The sequence below is a fragment of the Taurulus bubalis genome (assembly GCF_910589615.1).
Source record: "Taurulus bubalis genome assembly, chromosome: 18".
Classification (NCBI taxonomy): domain Eukaryota; kingdom Metazoa; phylum Chordata; class Actinopteri; order Perciformes; family Cottidae; genus Taurulus; species Taurulus bubalis.
In genome coordinates, this window is record NC_136606.1 from 19,983,811 (window position 1) to 20,007,810 (window position 24,000).

Genomic DNA, 24,000 nt, shown 5'->3' on the forward strand with positions numbered 1-24,000 from the left:
ATTTTAAATATGCCCAATAGCGCGTTAGCATCTGATCCCCACATGCTATTGTTCAGAGCCATTAGTTTGGGATATCCATAGGGGCAGATGTAATAGTGGATCGGTGCGTCCCTCTGCGTTTCTTTGAGGTGTAGATGTATTAATTGACGTGACAAATACAAGGAAATGAATTGTTTACTGTAGAGTTTGGTTTAAAATTGACAGATCTCTTTTCTTCGTTTGTAGTGTCTCTTGAAAATGCTGTTGGAAGGAATCCTAGGACACAAACACGCCAGACAGACAGCACTTCCCTTCAGTCACTAAAACCAGAACACACATAGGTTGCCATTGTTCAACATCAGCTGGTCATGAGCACAGGTACAATACAGCCTGGCTCCTGCTGCCTTCACCATGAGGCACACAGGCCCCAACTAAGCTGCTCCTCCGCTATAGATATGATGTTTAGTTATGAACCGCGTTGGATAAGGTTACTTACCAAAGGCCCCAAGGCACTTACAAGGTGCACTTGAACTGTCTTTGTACTTCTACTTCCAAGGAAACCATTGTAGAGTACATTAAAGTACAGTATGTAACGGGAGACATTGCAGTATGTCTCCCGTTACATGACATGTTACATGTTATTACAAAGAGAGTACAGTCCTTGCTGTTGGTACTGGTATCAGGTTCAACTTGAACAGTACATAACTCTATGCCCTCTGACTTCCTGGAAGTCGTGACAACAAACAGACCCTCAGTCCTCGTTTCCCACACAGACTCCACCCAATCTACCCTCAGCTGAATAGCAGCATTATGTTGCTCTCTGTTGTCGCCAGCTGTATTCATGGTGAGCGATAAGTGATCATTTCAATACAATGGACATGTTGTGCAGCTGGTGTGAGTTTCCCCTCTCTCCGGTTCTACTGGTCTGGTGGAGTCATGGACCGCTGTGATGACCCGGTGGAGTCACATGTCTTCATGCAGCGTCCTTCACCTGAACACATCAGCTGCACTGCAAACAAATAATATCAAACACTAAACTTATCAAGAAGAGGCTCTGTGACAGAGACACAACCATGCGGTGGAAGTGAGCGCTCCAGACTGAATAACGCACACATGTTAAACACAGCGTACAGGGTGGGGCTGTGATTGGAATATTCTGCTTTGACAGCCTAACGTGTGAAACATGCAATAAGTCCTTGTACATGGTCATTATGAACACAAAGAGTTCATGTTGACAGTCTATTCTTTCTGAGAACTGCAGCTGAGCCGACAGCGGCCAATAAGGTGCTTTCACTTTTCAAAACCAGGTGGATAACATTCACTGCAGCATTCTGAGAGCTGGCCAGGGCGATGTCTCCTCTCTGAGAGAACAGCTTTCTGCTGCTACGCTAACAGGCTGGACAGGCAGGGAGGGCTTATCGTGAATAAATCACAGAATGTTTTAACTGAACAGCAATGTTTTTACAACTGAAACGACATTTACACATTATTACAGAGAGAGTAAAGCACTTTTAAAAGGTGCCATTGGGTACTATCACCTCTAAATGTAACTGTTGGATAAAGCGAGCAGGTGTGGATCTGTGCACCTGTAGTCTCCTCACAGCATCCCATAATATGTTCCTCTTCCCTCCCTCTGCCTTTGCTCCCCATAGTCATTGTTTGCCACACAGACTCCACCCAACCTTCTCTCCATTGAACAGCATTATGCTCCTGTGTGTCAGCAGCTGTATTCATGGTCACTTCACTGCAATGGCCCATGTTGTGCTGCTGCTGTGCGTGACTGTGACCCCTCTGGTCCGCTGCTACAGCTCTGGTAGAGTCATGGACAGCTGTGAAGACATGCGACCCGGCCACTCTGGGCTGAGCCCACAGACAGCAGCAGCACCCTTCACCGTCTCCACAGACCACCTCAGCTACAGACGGGGAGAGCAGGTGACAGGTAAGAATCAGGCTCGTCTACATCCAGTCAGCTAAGAGAGGTACCGTTGGGCCCAATTGCACACTATTATGGCGGGTCACGGATGGTAGATAGATGTATACTTTATTCATCCCCAAGGGGAAATGAGTTCATCATAGATACTGTAGTGGCGTTCCATCGGTGTTGTTTTCATTAAGCCGCTAAAGAGCTGCAGGCACATTGAGTTCCTTTCTCACATGAATGACAGGAGACGTTCATTTCCTTTTCTTCGGTTTTATATTGAGCAGCAAAAACCACTTACAAAATACACACAAACTAATAAACGGTCAAAACAATCATACGGTAAAAGAACTATCTGCTCTCACCCTAATGCAGCTCTTCCTCACACCTGCTGCCGTCATGACGTCATTAAATCACCTCCAGCGTCATCATTACCATAAACATCTTTCAGTATATTTTACATAGTTCCTACACTGTGAGCATAATTCTGATTATTAAATTATAAACACTCTTGAAATATCAATTAACCAAAAAACACACTTGTGGCTCATACAGATATTATGACACACACACACACACACACACACACACACACACACACACACACACACACACACACACACACACACACCTTCGTGTCGAAAGGAGTCAGCTGAGGTGTTCAGCATCTCATCAGGATGTCTCCTGGTCGTCTCCATTAGAGGTTTTTCACAGACACGTCCGACTGGTATATCTCCAGCTGACTCCACCTCAGGATCGCTTGAAAATGCAAATATCTGTACATTGCAGATTGCTTATTTTAGGCAGTGCAGCAATATTTGCTGATTCATTGTTTAGTTGATCAAGTAATTAATCATCCACAAATCCAATAATTGATTAATCTTTTATCTTTCATATTCAGTTAAAAACCAAACATTATCTTGTTCCATTAATTCCAAATTGAGGATTTGCTTTCCTCTGTTCTCTATCCAACAGCTATGTGTTCAGCAGCAAGCTGCATCATATGTTGGGTAGCCAGTTCTGGCTGCATGCTCCAAGACGTCTCATGGTTGCGGTTACTCACACTTTTCAGAACACTTGTTTTATTTAACTTAATTAGCATGTGATTTGTTAAATGTTATGGTCAATGTGCATTGTCCTTATAATATCTTAATTAATTGTCAGTTGAGCTTTTCTGTTTTGTTTTCTTTTCCCAGTTCAGATCCAGGCTCCAGCCTCCACTCCATTCACTGGTTTCCTGTTACAGGCGAGAGAGGTAGGAGGCCGGTCTCCTGTGGGCTCCTTCACTCTGACACCAGGGGACGCTCAGCTTCTCCCCTGCAGCCAGAGACCTGTGAGTTCCTTCCCATTCAATTCAATTCAGTGTATTTTATATAGCCCAACATCACAAATACAAGTTTGCCTCGGATGGCTTTACAATCTGTACACATGACATCCCTGTCCCGGGACCTCACATCGGATCAGGAAAAACTCCCCAATAAAGATAGTAAAAACCCTTTCACAGGGAAAAAGCGGAAGAAACCTGAGGGAGAGCAACAGAGGAGGATCCCTCTCCCCGGATGGACAGAAGAATAGATGTCATGTGGCCATAATGAATAACGTAACAGAGTTACAGCACATTACATGAATATGACAGAAATTATTCATATAATGAGTAATATGCATGGTCCATGATCCAGATAACTACGATCCATTAAGCAGAAGGAAGTAGAGAGGAGGGGCATCCCAGGGGCAGTGGGAGGAGAAAGCAGGGCCATGGCAGCTGGCAGGCCTGGTTCCAGGCCGGTTCCATCAGCAGGGCCATGGCAGTAGGCAGGACCGGTTCCAGGCCAGTTGCATCAGCAGGGCCATGGTTGCATCAGCAGGGCCAGGGGGAGGATCGGGGTCCTCCCCCTGGTTCCAGGCAGCCACGAATCCATGGAAAAAGAAAGTAGAGTTAGTAATATGCATTGAAGAGACAATCATTTATCCAGACGGAGAGAAAGAAGAGGTGAAGAGGAGAGGAGGAGCGAAAAGAGGAAGAGAAGGAGAGGAGGAGCTCAGTGTATCCTATGATGTCCCCCAGCAGTCTAGGCCTACAGCAGCATAGAGAGGGCATTTTGAAGTTCACGTTCCGGCTTGCCAGCACCCTCTGGATGACTGGTGAGCCATGTCCTTTACTCAAAAAGAGTTAAAAAATGTTCGTCAACAGGACCATCGGATCTCCCTTCTGGCGGGAGGGTCAGGCGATCTACGAAGCGGCACTTGCAATGCCCCTCTCCTTCTCCGTTCCGGCAAGCGACCGTCGATCCTAATGAAGAGTGACTAACTCATACAAGACAGAGACAGGACAGTTCGGTTTTCTCAAGTTCAGGCAGGGTCAAAACCGGGAGGTCAGTCACAATGGCAAACACATCCATTGTGACTGATCCCCCGGTTTTGACAGGCAGAGAATCCAAAGTCGAAAACAGGCAGGGTCAGAACTAGCAGATTAGGGATAGTAATCAGGAATAACTATGTGGAGCGTGGCTGTAACACACAAGACAATCTTACAGGGAGCAGGTGAAGGGTCACATTGACAGTGAGGGACTGATCAGGGTATGTGGTGCAGGTGAGATGGGCGTGGAGAAGCAAGTGAAGGGAATGAGAGTTGATGGGGTCAGAGTGGGAGGGTCTGAAATGACAGAAGAGTTAGAGAACAGGTGGGGTGAAAACAATCTATAAGGTGGAATGTGTGACAGACCTCCTTTTCTCTGTGTGTGTGTGTGTGTGTGTGTGTGTGTGTGTGTGTGTGTGTGTGTGTGTGTGTGTGTGTGTGTGTGTGTGTGTGTGTGTGTGTGTGTGTGTGTGTGCGTGTGTGTGTCCAGAACTCAGCTGTATCCCACACATCAGGTTCTGTTAAGACCTCCATTCAGATGACATGGAGATCAGCAGCATCAGAAGACATGAAACCGATTCAGTTCCAGTAGGAGTGAATTTAACTATTTTGTTCTATTCCATTCCTTTTGTTCTATTCCACGCTCAAGTGGGTCACCAAAGTGAGTGTTTACTATGAATAACATCTGTGTGTTTCAACCTTGAGTCATGCTAACTGATTTCTCTGCAGTGCATCCTTCGTGCAGAAGTACAGGACGTTCTGGGTTGATGTTACAAGTCCTGCCATTAACTTCACTAATGACTCTAGTGGTGGATCTACATATCTCCCCATGACACCAACAACCACAACATTTCAACCTGCACCACCCGTTGTAAGTAAATGATGATTAGGAACAAAGTCAAACTAGCCGTCTAACTACCAAACCAGAAAGTAGGCTGATAACCACACCACACAAATGTGGTACACAGTTCACAGAGCAGAACACAAGTAGATGAACTATTGTTAAAGTTCAGAGGTTTTGATTGATTGACTTGAGATACCTGTTGGTTTGGCATAGTGTATGTTACTGCTGTATTTGGATGTATTGAACACCATTAGTGATATACAAGTGAAATATATAGTCTGCCACATAAACTAATTCAAATGGCACAAAAATGCCAGATTTGGAGATTCCCCTGAACGTTCTGGACTAAAACCTGTAATGGTTTCTGCAGACAGACTGTTCACATATTGTGCTGTGATCTGGGATCACATGCAGCTGCATCATCCCAAAGAGATCATCATCCTGAAAGTGTTTTTTTAGGCGAACCTGAACCTTTTTAATTTTTGCCATCTTCATTAACTCTTAACTAGTAACATTTATACTGATATCTACACATATTGAGCAACTGGATTGGACCCATGGGCTGATGAGGGTCTACTGTTCCCTTTAACATCCTGCAACTCATCCGGTGTTGCTGAACGCTGTGATGACCTAATGCAATAATGGGGGGTATCTATCTGGCAGCTTTCCCAACTCTCACATGCATGTTTATATCATCTCTTTAGCTCATTTAGCTATTTTGCTTTCAAACTGAAGAAAACAATGGACGGCTGTCTTTGATTGTTCTAAAATATGTTCTGAACTTTGGCAAAGTTATTAACAATTCCTGAATGTCACTGCTTCTATTTTGCTTCAAAGGCTGAGTATTAAATCTAGATATTTGTTTGAGTCCATAGATAAATATTCTGTTCATTTATATCATCAAATATCAAAAACTGTCAAGTACCCAAAGTTCAATTAAGTGAATCTTTCTAAACTGCCTCCAGCTTTTGCTTTTCATTCACACCAAAACGTTGCGACTATACATACTAACATACTAACGTTCTTTTCTGGAGATAAGGTCGTATTCAATACACAACCGTATCACCAGAAAAGAACGTCAGTATAGAATGATTCTGCAAAAGCCCATATTATATCCAATACTTCTAATTACATCTTTATATAATATTTGTTTGTGGAAAACCACTCAACGCATTACAACACATGTCAACATTGACCCATTCATCAGGGGCAGCTAGGGGCTCTGTGTCTTGCTCAGGGGATTGAACCAAAACCTCCAGATTACTTTGTCTCGTAATCTGAAGGTTTATGATTCATCCCTTGATCAAATGTACCTAGAAGGTGAACGACTCACAAAACGTAAACGTTCACAAAAGTCTTATCTCTCTCATGATTCATATATTTAACTTCATATAGTACAAAAGTACAAATCACACGGACATAACACGTCATTATAAATACATGGAGAAATGCCTGTACTTTCGTGGAAATGTTTACGTGACGTCATTAACGGTTACGCTTGTGCACGACGGCCAAGATTCTTGGCTACTCGCCAATTCTTGGCGTTTTGCTAGATCGGCTTTTCTGCTGTTGTGTCTCTCAAACCTGAACACAGATCTCAGCTCAACATTGAGCATGAATTGAGAACGGCCGCATCAAGCCTGCAACCCCGTTATAAAACGATTTTAGCTGCTCTCAAATCCATCACAAATACATAAAAGACTCCTCAATAACCTCAACAACACATCTTACTACTGGTAATGTTCACATATATCTCTTGCATCGTCTTACGGCAGGACCCGCCACACCATCATTTTCTAGTTAATATCATCATCTCACTAATGTAATGTACCCAACCACGTCGTTATTAGACACTCAGAGCAACACACATAGTGTTCAGAGCAGGAAGCTCTATAAGGGCAGCGGGAGGAGGGAACAAACACACACTGGACTGTTACTCAGCGATACGCGTTCCTGGACTGTGAAACCAAAAGTTGAGGGATTAAGACAATATTATGTCAGTTGACGCTTTGCTACTGAGTCACATGCAGTTACATTCATAGCTTATCTTAAGTTACACGCATACTCATTTCACAACAAAGCGTGATCTTTCTTTAACACTAACTAAACCGCACTGCCAACATTTCACGCTCTACACCTGTTACAGTGTCAACACAACCTTGAACCTAAGCATCAACACACTTCCCAAAAGCTGGCCCCTGATTACATGAACATATGTGTGTCTTCTTCCTGCAGGGGAGCATCATCAGTGCAGAGTGCGGTGTCACCAAGCTGTGTTTCAGTCAGCCTTCAAACTGTGACCCTGCAGCCAATGCTGACTGTTATTTCATGTCAGCCATGATGTCACCAACTGCTGCAGCCATCCGCTACGAGATGACGGGTCCATCGGGTGGATACGTCTCTTTTGGATTTTCAGATGATCAGCTGATGGTAATGTGAAGACAACATGCTTAATTCAATGTCATTGTTTTGTCAACATTCTAACAATAAGGCTCTTGAACAGCATGTTTACATACTTGCCTTTATACTTTCTATGTACCGGGAGGATTACAAAGTATATACATACTATACTTATATACAGCCCCGACAGTTCATGTGCTTAATTCCATCTTGTGAATACGTAGCGCCACATTCTAAAGACACACACAAACAACACTGTTGACCCCTCCCTATATTTGTGGGTCATGGGTTAGAGTGGTCGTCTCGTAACCACAAGTACGCAGGTTCGATACCCATCCGCCCCACATTTTGCATGTCGAAGTGTCTTTTAGCAAGAAACTGAACTCCTCGGGCGCTTCACAGCAGCACACTGCTGCTAGAATGCTAAGGATGGTTTAAATGCAATACCTTATTATTCGGTGTGGCAATGCGCAACAAGGCCCCAAGGCAGGTTTGTTGGCTGTGTTTCACCTTAGTTTAGGTTTAATCGTTTCATTTTTGGGGGGTTTTCTTTCCTCCTGTCGGCGCCGGTCGGCGTCTCTTGACGCGATGGTAAATGGAGACACATTGTCCCACCTCACACGAAAGCACGGCATTAAAGTCAGTGTCGGCTTTCTGAGCCTTGGGCATTGGGCTGCTGTGGCGACAAAGTCGGGCACAGCAGCATAAAATCGGCCTCTTGAATGAACGTGGTCATTTTCCCGGACCAGGTGGAGAAGGTGAACCTTATGTCCAGTCTACTCCTTAACTTAAACCTTTAGTCCAGTCTAGTCCTTAACTTAAACCTTTAGTCCAGTCTACTCTGTAACTTAAACCTTTAGTCCAGTCTACTCCTTAACTTTAACCTTTAGCCCAGTCTACTCCTTAACTTAAACCTTTAGTCCAGTCTAGTCCTTAACTTAAACCTTTAGTCTAGTCTACTCTGTAACTTAAACCTTTAGTCCAGTCTACTCTGTAACTTAAACCTTTAGTCCAGTCTAGTCCTTAACTTAAACCTTTAGTCCAGTCTACTCTGTAACTTAAACCTTTAGTCCAGTCTAGTCCTTAACTTAAACCTTTAGTCCAGTCTACTCGGTAACTTAAACCTTTAGTCCAGTCTAGTCCTTAACTTAAACCTTTAGTCCAGTCTACTCTGTAACTTAAACCTTTAGTCCAGTCTACTCTGTAACTTAAACCTTTAGTCCAGTCTACTCCTTAACTTAAACCTTTAGTCCAGTCTACTCTGTAACTTAAACCTTTCGTCCAGTCTAGTCCTTAACTTAAACCTTTAGTCCAGTCTACTCTGTAACTTAAACCTTTAGTCCAGTCTACTCCTTAACTTAAACCTTTAGTCCAGTCTACTCTGTAACTTAAACCTTTCGTCCAGTCTAGTCCTTAACTTAAACCTTTAGTCCAGTCTACTCTGTAACTTAAACCTTTAGTCCAGTCTACTCTGTAACTTAAACCTTTAGTCCAGTCTACTCTGTAACTTAAACCTTTAGTCCAGTCTAGTCCTTAACTTAAACCTTTAGTCTAGTCTACTCTGTAACTTAAACCTTTAGTCCAGTCTACTCTGTAACTTAAACCTTTAGTCCAGTCTACTCTGTAACTTAAACCTTTAGTCCAGTCTAGTCCTTAACTTAAACCTTTAGTCCAGTCTACTCTGTAACTTAAACCTTTAGTCCAGTCTAGTCCTTAACTTAAACCTTTAGTCCAGTCTACTCTGTAACTTAAACCTTTAGTCCAGTCTAGTCCTTAACTTAAACCTTTAGTCTAGTCTACTCTGTAACTTAAACCTTTAGTCCAGTCTACTCTGTAACTTAAACCTTTAGTCCAGTCTAGTCCTTAACTTAAACCTTTAGTCCAGTCTACTCTGTAACTTAAACCTTTAGTCCAGTCTAGTCCTTAACTTAAACCTTTAGTCCAGCCTACTCTGTAACTTAAACCTTTAGTCCAGTCTACTCTGTAACTTAAACCTTTAGTCCAGTCTACTCTGTAACTTAAACCTTTAGTCCAGTCTACTCTGTAACTTAGGGAACCACGGACCCATGGACAGGTACCGGGCAGAATGAGCATACTTATACAACTCCTTCATAGTGTCATATTGCTTTTTGGAGAATTATGATGATAAATTAGTAGATGCAAAAGTATACTTAGGTACAATATATTATGTTGAACATAATATATATATGGATGGATCACAGCCAACACAATTATTTTTCAACAACTCCTGGTCCTTGGTCATGGAGCCTCAGCACTTAAAAGAATAAACTTCATAATTCTCAAAATGCTGACCCTTTGTTTTTTTATTAACAGCATTTACTTGTACTTTCAATACTTAAGTACATTTTATATCAGACAATTACTTAAGTACAGTACAAATTAGATACTTTAAGACTTTTACTCAAGTAGTATTCTAATAGGTGACTAGTCATTTTCCAGTAAGGGATCTTTACTTTTACTCAAGTACGGCTTTTGGGTACTTTATACAGCACTGGCGATGTGTTTGTTCATGTGTTGCCACTGACAACAATCGTGTAATCTAATATCCCTACTTTCATTACCGACGAGTTTCTCAGAAACTCTCCAGACACGGAAAGGTGATCAAGAAGATTTAATAAATGATTGGATACAATGACATTTACTCAGCATAGTTTTTTCAGATCATACGTTTGTCATTCATAAGGCTCGTCTGACACACCAGATGGGTGTATTGTTTGTTCTGTCTGTTTCCTGTTCTCAAGAGGAACTCATTGGGCTTTGTATTGTTATTCCAACCAAACAGAGCATCTTGACAGTTTTACGTTGATTGTTTGAAAGTTACTTGTGTTTGAAATTTGTTTTACTTCCGATGAAAACCTTGAGTTTTATTCTCAACTGTCTATCTGCAGGGAAACGATGACATCTATACTTGTGGCATTGCCAGTGACGGCATGGTGCGCTTGCAGCATGCGTTTTCAACAGGAAAAACAACTCCACAAGCTATTCCTCTGGTAATGAAGTTCATCTAATACCACTGATTTATATCTGAACCAGGGAGAAAGTCAGAATCATGCTTGTCAGGTCGTGAAACTGCACATGTTAATGTGGATTGATTTCTAAATGATATCTAACTGTCCACCAGGGTAATGTTTCTGACCTGAGAGCGTCAGTGCTGGATGGGGTGATCAGCTGTTCCTTCACCTCCACCAACAAGGTTTCTACTCAGAGGACCACTGGCTTCAACACAACCTACTATATCCTGTTTGCCCATGGACCCAACAGCAATGGTAATTTAGACTTAATTACTTGAACAAGGGCCTCCAAACTGTATGCCACATGGAAAAAAGTATATAGTTTGTGAGTCCATGAGTCTTTTCATTTCTTAATCTTAATGACTAGATTTTTTGCAGTTTGTGATGTACCAATAAATCAGTTGTGAGATAATGAACTTAATTTAACTTAATTAACATTTAGGGGCTATAATTGGCAGCAATGGAATATAATATGTATAACTATGTTTATATGATATAACAAGACCAAAACCAATCATGTGTTAGACCAGTGTTTTTCAACCTTTTTTGAGCTACGGCACATTTTCTACAATAAAAAAATCCCGCGGCACACCAACAACCCAAAAAGTTACAGAATGTCACAGTATTCAGTGTTTCCCCTGGTTTACAGCTTTAGGGGGGGGAGCGACTGACGGACATACTACATCGTGGCACCTCACAGTACTACAAAGTAATACTTCACAGTACTAGTGACTCCCTCTGTGCTTTTATAAATAATAGAACATTGAAATCACTTTCAATTAAACCAGATTGCTCCATCAGACAAAAACAAATGTGTTATCACTTTGTTAGAAAAATGAAAATAAAGTTATATCCGTGCAAAAAATAATTGATATTTAGTTACAACTAAATAGCTTATTGTGGAAAACAACAAGCTATTTTTTTGCAAAACAGAATGAGTGCAGATGTGTGAGCATAACGTTGTATCATTAATAGTGGCTGCAGTGAGCTGCTTTCCTCTACAACTCTTTTTAAAACGAGGTAGATTTGATGCAGCCGTTCTCAATTCATGCTCCATGTTGAGCGACGCAACAGCAGAAAAGACGACCTCACGGAGATCTCATAAAGATCGGCTTTTGGCGAAACGACAAGAATCGGCGAGTCGTACATGAGCATGTGACCCATTAACGGCGTACGGTAAAATCATCATTTCCTCTTGCGCCCCACCTGTAATACGCCCCAGTTTGATAAATACTGACTTAAAGGAAACATGGTGTTCATTTATTTTAATGATGACCACAAAGTGAGCAGGCTTTGTCACTTGAGTGTGTTTTTCAGGCTTTTGGAAGAATATTTCCAGAGCCTCAGAAACGTCAGAAACGTCATTGATGGAGCGCCAGGCTGCAGCCTGTTGGATGTTTGTCTTGACCTACAAATACCTTAACTGTTGGGCTTTAAACATGAGCTCATAGCTAAAAATAGTGATAGCTTAAAGCAGCAAATCCCATTGTGAAAAGCACGCGACATATTTTTCGCCGCTCTCTCTGTCCACTGTGTGCTCTCCTGTGTGCATCGCATCGGGGCGGAAAGAGTTGTAGACGCGACCCAAAATGACAAGCTGTCGTGTACGATCAATAACATGCGGCCGTTTAGTTTGTTAAATAGCAGAACAAGGTGCAGACCTGTTGTATAGGAAACTACTAGGCCAGCCACGATATTGCAGGCTCAGACACTCAACAATGGAAAATTATTTGCGGCAGCTAAATAATATTTTTTTGGACCAATTAAGTGAAATTGGAAATTTTCTCACGGCACACCTGACAATCTGTCACGGCACACTGGTTGACAATCACTGTGTTAGACCATCTCTCAATACTGTCTGTGGATCCCAGTCTGAAGCCTATTGGTTTCTACTAAATGGTAAATGGCCATTGCCCAAGGACACATCAACATGGGCTAATGGAGCCGGGCATCGAACCACCGAGAGGAGCCTGTGAAGAACTAAAGGAATATTAAAAGACAAAACCCACGCGGCGCGTGGAGATGGCGGTGCGTGTGGACGCAGCGACCGCTCTCTGTCCAGAACATGTGGTGTTTTGTTCTGTTACAAAATGTTTGTACGAAGGTTGTTGGTCTTTATCTTGTCTGTCTTTACACAAGTAAAGTCGCCAGGTTCTGTTTATATCGGCAGGACCAAGCTACATAACACTCTGGACACTACACAAGCAGAAACAATCAAGGCGTTCGGATTACTCCGCCAGCCTACGACCACACGGACTGGATTGCCACTCCTCCCCCGGAAAAGAGGCGGCGCAAGCGGTGTGAGAGGAAGCAGAAGAGGGGAAAGCACAGAGCTTGGCTAGCGGCTAGTCCAACTCGCCCAGCCATACCATCCATCATCATGGCTAATATACGATCCTTGGACATAAAATGGATCACATACAACTGCTGAGGACGGCGCAGCGAGACGTGAGGAACTGCTGTGGGCTTCTTTTCATCCAAGCATGGCTAAATGACAACATCCCCGACTCCACTGTGCAACTGGAGTAGCTAACATGCTACCGAGCAGACAGAGCGCTTGATAAATGACGAAAGACTCGCGGCGGCGGGGTATGTGTTGGTGTCGGGACGCTGTCGTGGTATGTAAACACCGCTCACCACTGGCAAAGTTTATGATCATAAGGTGCCATCCTTTTTATCTGCCGATGGAATTTACAGCGATTCTGCTAGTTGCTGTTTCCATTCCTCCCAGCCCCAACAACAGGGACAGAAATGCGGCATCAACTTATCAAGCCATCCTCGCTGGAGATTTCAATCATGCTAACCTTAAGACTGTCCTTCCAAAACTACATCAGCATGTTGGTTTCCCAACAAGAGGGGACAACATCTTGGATCTGGTCTATACTTCCCACAAAGGAGCGTACAAGGCCTCCCCCCTCCCCACATGGACTCTCTGACCACGTCACCGTCATGCTATTGCCAGCATACAGACCCAGAGAGAAAGTCTCCAGACCGGTTCTGAAGCAGGTCCAGGTGTGGCCAGAGGGGGCCTCCTCCGCTCGCCAAGACTGCTTTGACTCAACAGACTGCTTTGACTCAACAGGCTGGGCAATGTTTAAGCAGGCAGCTCATGCAACAACCACACAGACACTGATGAGTACACAGACTCTGTTACTTCTTACATTAGTAAATGCATTAATGATGTGACCCATATAAAAACTACAAACCCGCACCACAGACCTGCGACAGCAACATCTCTCTGCTAAACAACCTCAACAGCTTCTTTGCACAGTTTGAAGCACAGAACAGCCATGACTCGTCCACACAAGACTCCGTCCCCTCCCCATGACTTGTCCACACAAGACCCTGCCCCTCCCCATGACTCGCCCACACAAGGCTCCGCCCCCTCCCCATGACTTGTCCACACAAGACTCCGCCCCCTCCCCATGACTCGTCTACACAAGACTCCGCCTCCTCCCCATGATCAGGTTCTGTGCCTGTCTGCTGCCAGCGTGAAGAGGACTCTCTCCACCTGCTAGGCAACAGGTCCAGACAACATCCCTGGTCGTGTGTTGAAGGACTGAGCTTAAGGATGTCTTCACGGATGTCTTTAATACTTGCCTGAGACAAGCTGTTGTTCCATCATGCTTCAAGGCCACCACCATCAAATCCACAGGGAAAAAAAGGAAGAACCCTTCAGGAGAGCAACAGAGGAGGATCCCTCTCCCCGGATGGACAGAAGCAATAGATGTCATGTGACCAGAATGAAAAACGTAGCAGAGTTACAGCACATTACATGAATATGACAGAAATATTCATATAATGAGTAGTAGGCATGGACCACGATCCATGTCCAGAGAAGGAGGCAGGACCGGCTCCAGACAGCCACGAAAACTTGAGGCGAGCAACCACAGAGGCTCCCGGAAGGAAATATAGTTCGTAATGTGCATTGAAGAGGCATGAATTCATCTAGAAGGAGAGAGGAACTCAGTGTATCCTAAGATGTCCCCTAGCAGTCTAAGCTTATAGCAGCACTTCTGAAAATTCGAGAAGGAGGGGGGAGGGATTCTCGCTGACGGAATCACGGGGTGAACAGCTCGGAATCAACCCCTCGCTGTTAACTGGCTGCTGGACTTCCTCAGTGAGAGGCCACCAGCAGTACGCGTCGGCAACACCACCTCGAGCAGCATCACTCTGAGCACAGGGGTCCCTCAGGGCTGTGTGCTCAGGCCACTGCTCTTCACCTTGCTGACACACGACTGCAGAACCACCTACAGCACCAATCACATGGTCAAGTTCTCAGACGACACAACTCTGATAGGTCTCATCACCAAGGATGACGAGACCCTCTACAGAAAGGAGGTCAACCTTCTGACCACGTGGTGCAGAGACAACAACCTCCTGCTGAACAACAGAAAGACCAAGGAGATTGTTGTTGACTTCCGGAAAGGCCACACCCAAAACCCACCACTGACTATCAACGGTGCTGACATTGAGCGAGTCAGCAGCACCAAGTTCATGGGAGTGGACATCAGTGAGGTCCTCTAGTGGACATCAGTGAGGACCTCTAGTGGACATCAGTGAGGACCTCTAGTGGACATCAGTGAAGACCTCTAGTGGACATCAGTGAGGACCTCTAGCGGACATCAGTGAGGACCTCTAGTGGACATCAGTGAAGACCTCTAGTGGACATCAGTGAGGACCTCTAGTGGACATCAGTGAGGACCTCTAGTGGACATCAGTGAGGACCTCTAGTGGACATCAGAGAGGACCTCTAGTGGACATCAGTGAGGACCTCTAGTGGACATCAGAGAGGACCTCTAGTGGACATCAGTAAGGACCTCTAGTGGACATCAGTGAGGACCTCTAGTGGACATCAGTGAGGACCTCTAGTGGACATCAGTAAGGACCTCTAGTGGACATCAGTGAGGACCTCTAGTGGACAGCCAACACAACATCACTGGCAAAGAAAGCACAGAGGCGCCTCTACTTCCTCCGCAAACTGAGGAAAGCAGGAAGCCCCCCACCCATCACGTGCACCTTTACCGTGGCAACATGGAGAGCATCCTGACCAACTGCATCACTGGGTGGGGCGGAAGCTGCTCGGACTGAGCTGAACTCTCTCCCACTTTTAGACTCCTATGTCTGACTGCTGCTAAACACTCTGTCAATGTTTAAAAAAAAACATTTTTACTTTATTCTAATTATCTGTATTCACTTTACATGTTGGACAGGAGAGAAACGTTATGTTTTTAACTCTTCTGTATGTTTGTACATTGACAATAAAGTTGACTTTGACTTTATGTGTTTTTGTAATTATCCTATGTTGCAAATTGGGATTACAATCAGAATGTTGTTGTGCAACCCTGTTGTACAATGACAAATAAACAACCCTTGTTGTCAGGGACATAGTAATGACATGTGGTGCTTTAGTGAGTGTTTGTGGCAGCAGGACGGTGTATTGGGATTGAGTCTAAATTAACTCAGTGTGTTAATTACATGGTTATGAAACAACTTGTCAACTAGTGTTGTGTTTTTAGATGTTTTGAAGAGCAATGGAGCTCTATGGCATACAGAAAAAAGATGTCAGGCTTAACAAGATGAGCAGCAGTAGCCTCTTAATTGAACTAAAGTTATAAAGATCTAGAAGCAGATTATTCAGCCCTGCCTTTTGTATGCATCTCTCTTACAGGTCGAATCCAGTTCCATACAGGTACCTTCATCAGCTCTGACAAAGTAGACATCTCCACACCCCGGGTTGTCAGAAAAGCAGGTTGGCCTCTTATCATGAAAGCACATGGTGAGATCCTGCCTAGACGGATGTCAACAGTAGCACTAAGTAGAACATATGTTTTGTTTTTAAGGCAAGCCAAATGATTTACTGATGACAATAGTAATAATAATAATAATACTTTCCAGAAAAAAAGCATGAGGCCTGTTTTGGCACAGAAATATTAAGTGATTATAGGAATGAAAGATAAAAGCAAGCAAAGACAAACAAAAAAACATCCAGGTACAATTATAATTAAAGTGCAAGCAGTGATGTACGGGCCCTCGGACCTTTGCACACGTCTGGGGTACTGGCTTGGGGATGCAATGTGGACCTATGCTACAAATTTGGTTAAAATAAGCCAAGTGATTTGGAAGTTAAGTGCATTGACGTATAAAGCCCCGCCCCTTAGAGGTTAATTGGTCCTTATCTTCTAAACTCATGAGATATCAACAAGCTTTTGATAACTTTTGATGACATTGAACCAATAATGATCCACACACATATTTGTAAGAACCGGAGCCAGCGTTTAGGATTTGATTGCTGTGTCTGCTATAAACTTTGTGTTTTGCAGCATTACAACCTTACATTGTGTTTCAGGGGCACTGATGCTGACAGCCTGGATGACACTGGGATCACTGGGAATGATGGTAGCCCGGTATCTGAAAGGGGTGACCAAGAGACAGAATCTGTGCGGCAAAGATGTCTGGTTTCTGGTGAGCTCCAGATGAAACATGTGACATAGTACAACTTTGTTATGTATCCCACATGTCATCAAGTTGTTTCATTTATTTAAGAACAACACATTTGGAAAACCAAGCACAAAATCATATGAATTATAAAATGTAAGTAAACATAATATGAAGACAGACCTTCTCAAAGTATACAGACACTTGGGAAATTGTGACCTTGAAGGTACAAGAAAGTGAGCTGTAAATTCAGAATTATAGACCAATAAATTAAACTATCAATAATACAGGGCGATAGAAAGGTGCAAGATTGGGAGCATTTGGATTGCTTCTCAAGGGCAATCGCGGCAACATTGCTGACTAAGTTAACACACCTAAACAAAAATTGGAGCGTGGGTTCTATGATTCATTCTTTGGTAGACATTTACTCCACATGAAATAGAAAGTAGATATTTGTTGCTGTATTAATGTGAAATGCAGCTTCTTTAGAGGATGAATCTATATTTTTTCAAAACTTACTGTGTAAAATGTAAACAATGCCAAATGTCCATCATAATTTACCAAAGCTGAGATCTCTTTAAATATAAATGATCTTAGCAGGTAGCACTGTGCATCTAACCTGACTTTCACCATGGCTGCACGCTACCAAAAAAGGAAATTAATTAACAAAAATGCGTCACATTAAAAGGAAATACACTCACTTGAATCCATCAAAACGTCAAATGAAACAATATCAGAGTATTTGTGGGAGTGTTTTGTCTAATTGACTTGTTATATCTGAGAAAATTGAACTGTCAAATGGGTTACTGGAGTTACACCCGTCTGAGAGCTCGGTACAAACTTGCCCTCTCTCAGGTGTAGTTGATCTTGCACAACGTCTGAGGTCTTTATCTGTTCATCTTGTGCTGTATAATGTTGCACGTTTGTTGTTCCTCCAGGTCCACGTTGCAGTGATGAGTGTGACAATAGCAGCCACAATCATCGCCTTCATCCTCTCCTTCTCATACGTCAAAGCCTGGTCTGGGGTCAGTGTAATGCAGCACTCAATCACTTTTCAGCCTCCCGATGAATTTGTTTTGCAGACATTGGGATGGAGGTTGTTGTCCTGGCAACAAGATGTCAGGGCTTTGACCTACTCACCTTGTTGCCATCGGTAATCAGGGCGGTGAGCATTGTGTCATTAGCAGATTTAACTACTGTGCTGGAAGTATGGGTGGGCACAGAGTGGTCAACAGGGAGAACAGAAGAGGGCTGAGCACACATCCCTGAGGGGCCACTGTTTCTGAGGCAGATTGCAGCTAATCACCTCTCAGCAGAGCGGATGATGCGCTGCAGCCTGCCCTTGTCCTTGGCAGTGGCTGCAGCATACCAGACGTTGATGGAAGTGCACCATCATTTTCTTTGGCAGGTTGAATTTCTTCACCTGCCTCAGGAAAAACATCCTCTTTGTGCCTTCTTTGTGGTGGAGCTGATGTTCAGCTCCCACTTGAGGTCCTGGGTTAGGATGGAGCCCAGGAAGCGGAAGGACTCCACAGCGTCGACGGGGGAGTCACACAGGGTTAGAGGGGCGGGTGGGGCTGCGTTCTTCCTATAGTCCACAGCCATCTCCACTGTCCCACAACGAATAGTCAAGTCTGCAGAGAGAACTATTGGTTCCAGCCTGCCCTCCATCCTGGACTTGTACACCTCCAGAGTCAGGAAGTGGGCTGAAAAGATCACTGCAGACCCTCACACCCTGTAGACCCTGACACCCTGTAGACTCTCACAACCTGCAGACCCCTCACACCCTGTAGACTCTCACAACCTGCAGACCCCTCACACCCTGTAGACTCTCACAACCTGCAGACCCCTCACACCCTGTAGACCCTCACACCTGTAGACCCTCACACCCCGCAGACCTTCACATCTGTAGACCCTGTAGACCCCTCACACCTGTAGATCCTCACACCCTGTAGACCCTCACACCCTGTAGACCTTCACACCTGTAGACCCTCACACCCTGTAGACCCTCACACCCCGCAGACCTTCACACCTGTAGACACTGTAGACCCCTCACACCCTGCAGACCCCTCACACCTGCAGACCCCTCACACCCTGCAGACCCCTCACACCTGCAGACCCCTCACACCCTGTAGACCCCCACACCCTGCAGACCCTCACACCTGCAGACCCCTCACACTCTGTAGACCCTCACACCCTGTAGACCCCTCACACCCTGCAGACCCCTCACACCCTGTAGACCCTCACACCCTGTAGACCCCTCACACCTACAGACCCCTCACACCCTGCAGACCCATCACACCCTGTAGACCCTCACAGCCTGCAGACCCCTCACACCTGCAGACCCCTCACACCCTGCAGACCCCTCACACCTGCAGACCCCTCACACCCTGTAGACCCTCACACCCTGCAGACCCTCACACCTGCAGACCCCTCACACCCTGTAGACCCTCACACCCTGTAGACTCCTCACACCCTGCAGACCCCTCACACCTACAGACCCCTCACACCTGCAGACCCCTCACACCCTGTAGACCCTCACACCCTGCAGACCCTCACACCTGCAGACCCCTCACACCTACAGACCCCTCACACCTGCAGACCCCTCACACCCTGTAGACCCTCACACCCTGCAGACCCTCACACCCTGCAGACCCTCACACCCTGTAGACCCCTCACACCCTGCAGACCCCTCACACCTACAGACCCCTCACACCCTGTAGACCCCTCACACCCTGCAGACCCTCACACCTGCAGACCCCTCACACCCTGTAGACCCTCACACCCTGTAGACTCCTCACACCCTGTAGACCCTCACACCCTGCAGACCCTCACACCTGCAGACCCCTCACACCTACAGACCCCTCACACCTGCAGACCCCTCACACCCTGTAGACCCTCACACCCTGCAGACCCTCACACCCTGCAGACCCTCACACCCTGTAGACCCCTCACACCCTGCAGACCCCTCACACCTACAGACCCCTCACACCCTGTAGACCCCTCACACCCTGCAGACCCTCACACCTGCAGACCCCTCACACCCTGTAGACCCTCACACCCTGTAGACTCCTCACACCCTGCAGACCCCTCACACCTACAGACCCCTCACACATGCAGACCCCTCACACCCTGTAGACCCTCACACCCTGCAGACCCTCACACCTGCAGACCCCTCACACCTACAGACCCCTCACAACCTGTAGACCCTCACACCCTGTAGACCCTCACACCCTGCAGACCCTCACACCCTGTAGACCCCTCACACCCTGCAGACCCCTCACACCTACAGACCCCTCACACCTGCAGACCCCTCACACCCTGTAGACCCTCACACCCTGCAGACCCTCACACCTGCAGACCCGTCACACCTACAGACCCCTCACACCTGCAGACCCCTCACACCCTGCAGACCCTCCCACCCTGCAGACCCTCACACCCTGCAGACCCCTCACACCTGTAGACCCTCACACCCTAAAGACCCTCACACCCTAAAGACCCTCACACCCTGGACACACCTCTACAGAGCTCTGTACGGCAAAACCAGCAGACACAGGAACAGCTTCTTTCCACTGGCCGTCACTCTGATGAACAGTTAATCAGACTCCTCCATCTGCACTTTTTGTACTACTGTTGTCTTTGATGTCTTTTTTATATTTATCTTGTTTACTGTATAGTGTGTATAAGTACACAGAGCTCAGTAAAACCTGTGTCAAATTCCATGTATGTGTAAACGTACATGGCTTTGAAAGCTGATTCTGATTCTCATTAAGAGCGTTGAGCTCTAAGTTGTTTTGACAATTGTTAACGTCATAGTAGTCATGTTAGTTAATGTCAGTGTTTCTGTTTCCAGGGAGCTCATCCTGTGTTAGGCTGCCTGGTTCTTATCCTCTCGTTCCTCCAGCCCATAGTGGCTCTGTTGCGTTGTGGACCACAACATCCCCGGTAGGTCCATTGCATGTGTGTTTGAATCAACAGATCCTTAAATCTATATAACGAGTAATCAGTGCTCAGCTTACCCGGTGTCCCTATCAGTAGGATGAAGACCCATCATTGATCCAGAAACACAGTTACTGGTCATACAAACAGACATTGCCTTTTAAACATGAAACAAACCAAAAAGAAGTGGATGAGGAGACAACTTAACTTGGAAGCAGGATACTGCTCGGTCAGCAAGGACAACTAGAAGCATTCCAGTAGGACTCCTTTATGAGGCTGAGTTACTAGAGTATTGTGCCGGAGTCTTGAAGTCACAGCACTTCCCACAAACCATTCAAAACCCCTGCTTGTATACACAGTAGACAGATAATCACAGTAGACAGATAATCTTCCAATCAGAAGATCAGTGGTTTGATCCTCCAGTCAATGTTGATGTGTCCTCCGACAAATAGGTTCCTGAAGCGGTGTACGTGTGTTTGAGTCGTCAGTCAGTTCTGATGGGCAGGAGACACCTTGGCCAGCCCCTGTCATTGGAAAAGTCTAGAGACTAGAAACTGGGAAAGAAAACAGAAAGGAGTATGGACTAACTGGCTCAGACTAACAGGAGCACACACAGGCTGCAGTCGAATAGTCAAACAACGACCGCCTAACCAAAGTCTAACCATAACCATTTATCCTTTAGCTCTGTGGAAAACGTCATGAGGTCAAGGAAAGATGGGAAGGAGAACTCATGAGGAGTTAGGAAAAAACAACCGCGGTGTTTAGAGAATCCGCCTCCACTTTCACTAAACTACGTAGTTATGATGCGACGGCAGGCGATGTTAGTGAGGTCGGTCTGCAGCGGAGAAACTACAATGATCACAAGGTGATCACAAAGACCTTAGCAGTGGCGGGCCGTGGGTTCTGTATATGCGTCATATATATATATATATATATATATATATATATATATATATATATATATATATATATATATATATATATAAGACATCATTTATACAGGGCACCAGGATGTGCCACTGATGACGACCATACGATGTGATTGAACGCTCATTAAAAGCTAGTAAATGTATCCTGAGTGTTTACTGCGTTGCTAACAAGGTCAAGAATGAATTCAATATTTCTTCTCTTTTCTTTTCCAGAAGGTTCCTGTTTAACTGGTTCCATGCTTTGAATGGAATGACTATAAAAGCTTTAGCTGGTAAGCTTTTATCTTCAATTAAGAATGGCTAAATACCCTAAATATTGGCTTTTGTACGCTCTTTGATTAAAAAAAGAGATATTCTGATAATACTACTCTCAACCCTTTTTACAAGTTTTTTAAAATACTGTGTTTTTGTGACATCACACAGTTGCAGCCATATTGACAGGCCTGAAGTTGATTGACAGCAGTCTGGACCAATGGCTGATGAAAGTGATGGGCGGTTCGGTTGGCTGGGAAGTTTTGTTCTACGTTCTGTTGGAAGTCCACTTAAAATGGAAGTTTAACAGTGCAGGTGAATATTTTAACAGTGCAGGTGAATATATATAATATATGTATATATTCCTCAAAGGTTCCATGAGAGAAGTTGGTTGATCTTAGTGATGAGCTGGAAGTTGAATCCGTCTAATTTTAAGAGCAGATAGATAGATGAGGTTATTCTACATTTAGCGTATTCTACACGTACAATATGTGTAAAGTCAATGGTGGAGAAATCATCTTCATTGTATTCATATTAAAGTTTAGCTACAGTAGCACATGCAGATTCATGTGTTCCTCACTTTCTGGTGAAACCAAGCTACAGCTGCTGTTAGCGGACACTTTTATTGATGCTGTCAAGTTTGAGTAAGATATGACTACACATACACAAGTATGAACTACTATATTTAGTATACAATACTAATATTGTATTATAAGTAGCCTGCAGCAGCATTAATTAATCCATTTTCTTTGAATTTCAGATATTTTGGAATCAAAAATGGTAAGATAAAAAAGGGTAAAAATCAATAAAGAAACAATGATATGCTGATGATTTCTCGTGTGAATTCTATTTTCAGGTCAAAGTTTCGGTCCTTTTGATGGCTCTGTTCCTCCTGGGAAATGTGGCCTTTCTGGTGACGCTGCTGGTTGGAATCGGGACGTCATGAGAACAGAAACTACCCGCTCACATCAGCACTTCCAATATATACAACACATCTGATAAATCATTTTTATTTTAATATGTTGTACACTATGAAAATGTTGTATAAATGTTTAAATCAATAATAAGATTTACACTGTTTTGTGTTCAAATTTCTATTAAAATGTTGATCAATAACTGTACTGTAAAACATTATAGTGAACTATAACTCATATGTACGTTACCATGCACACATACATATCTATGAAGATTAAAGTGAGGCTGTCTCTTGTATTTCAACTTAGTCACTTAGTGACCAAATCTGTTTTCAAATCAAGAAACTGTTGAAAATCCACTTCCTGCCTGAAACGTGTTTTGGAGCAGACGAGGAGAAATGAAGTGATGAACACATCAGGTATTCATAAACATATCAAGAAACGTGTACATCTGATGTTCTGAGACTCTTTATTAAAGAAAATCTGATCCAGAGCTAATATTAACAGTAGGTAGTTTTATTTAGACAACAGAAATACTTTCTTATAAAAAGAAGAAGCCACTGGACAGATGAGATGTAACTGTAATATGACTGTTTATGTCTGTTTGCCCTGAGTGAAGGTCAACGGGCTGCAGGAGCTCAGCTGTGATCTGCTTCTCATCCCTGATATGAATGATCTGGGATGTTGAGTTGAGACTCAACTGGAGCTGCAGGCTCTGGTGATGTATATCAATGTTTATTAGACGTCCACATGTTGGCCGGTCTCAAAGAGGCTGGCACACACAACCTTCAGTGTGGAAATGTAATGGGATTGACAGAGTAACCTTAAAAGCCCTCGGGCTGAACGGGACCCTGCCCTGTGCAGCGGGGATCTGTGATTGGTTGCAGCTTTAGAGGAGGAACATCAGAGCGTCTCCTCTCTTTATTAAATCTTCCTCTGAAGTCCATTAGATTAAAGCCGTTTCCTCATTAGAGAAGCACATGAGCGTCCTGTGACTGT

General features: G+C 44.4%; 1 protein-coding gene across 1 annotated transcript; it reads left to right on the forward strand.

Moving 5' to 3' along the window:
- Positions 1 to 1,785: 1,785 nt before the first annotated feature.
- LOC306750981 (putative ferric-chelate reductase 1) lies at positions 1,786 to 23,033 on the forward strand (the record flags this gene model as incomplete). Its single annotated transcript, XM_079234477.1, has 15 exons — positions 1,786 to 1,918; positions 3,094 to 3,230; positions 4,744 to 4,841; positions 4,983 to 5,124; positions 7,333 to 7,527; positions 10,407 to 10,508; positions 10,640 to 10,784; positions 16,201 to 16,308; positions 16,879 to 16,994; positions 17,906 to 17,992; positions 20,821 to 20,912; positions 22,049 to 22,107; positions 22,259 to 22,402; positions 22,848 to 22,867; positions 22,944 to 23,033. Exons 1-15 carry the CDS (start codon positions 1,801 to 1,803, stop codon positions 23,031 to 23,033), a joined length of 1,653 nt encoding a protein of 550 aa, XP_079090603.1. The 5' UTR covers positions 1,786 to 1,800.
- Positions 23,034 to 24,000: the final 967 nt, after the last annotated feature.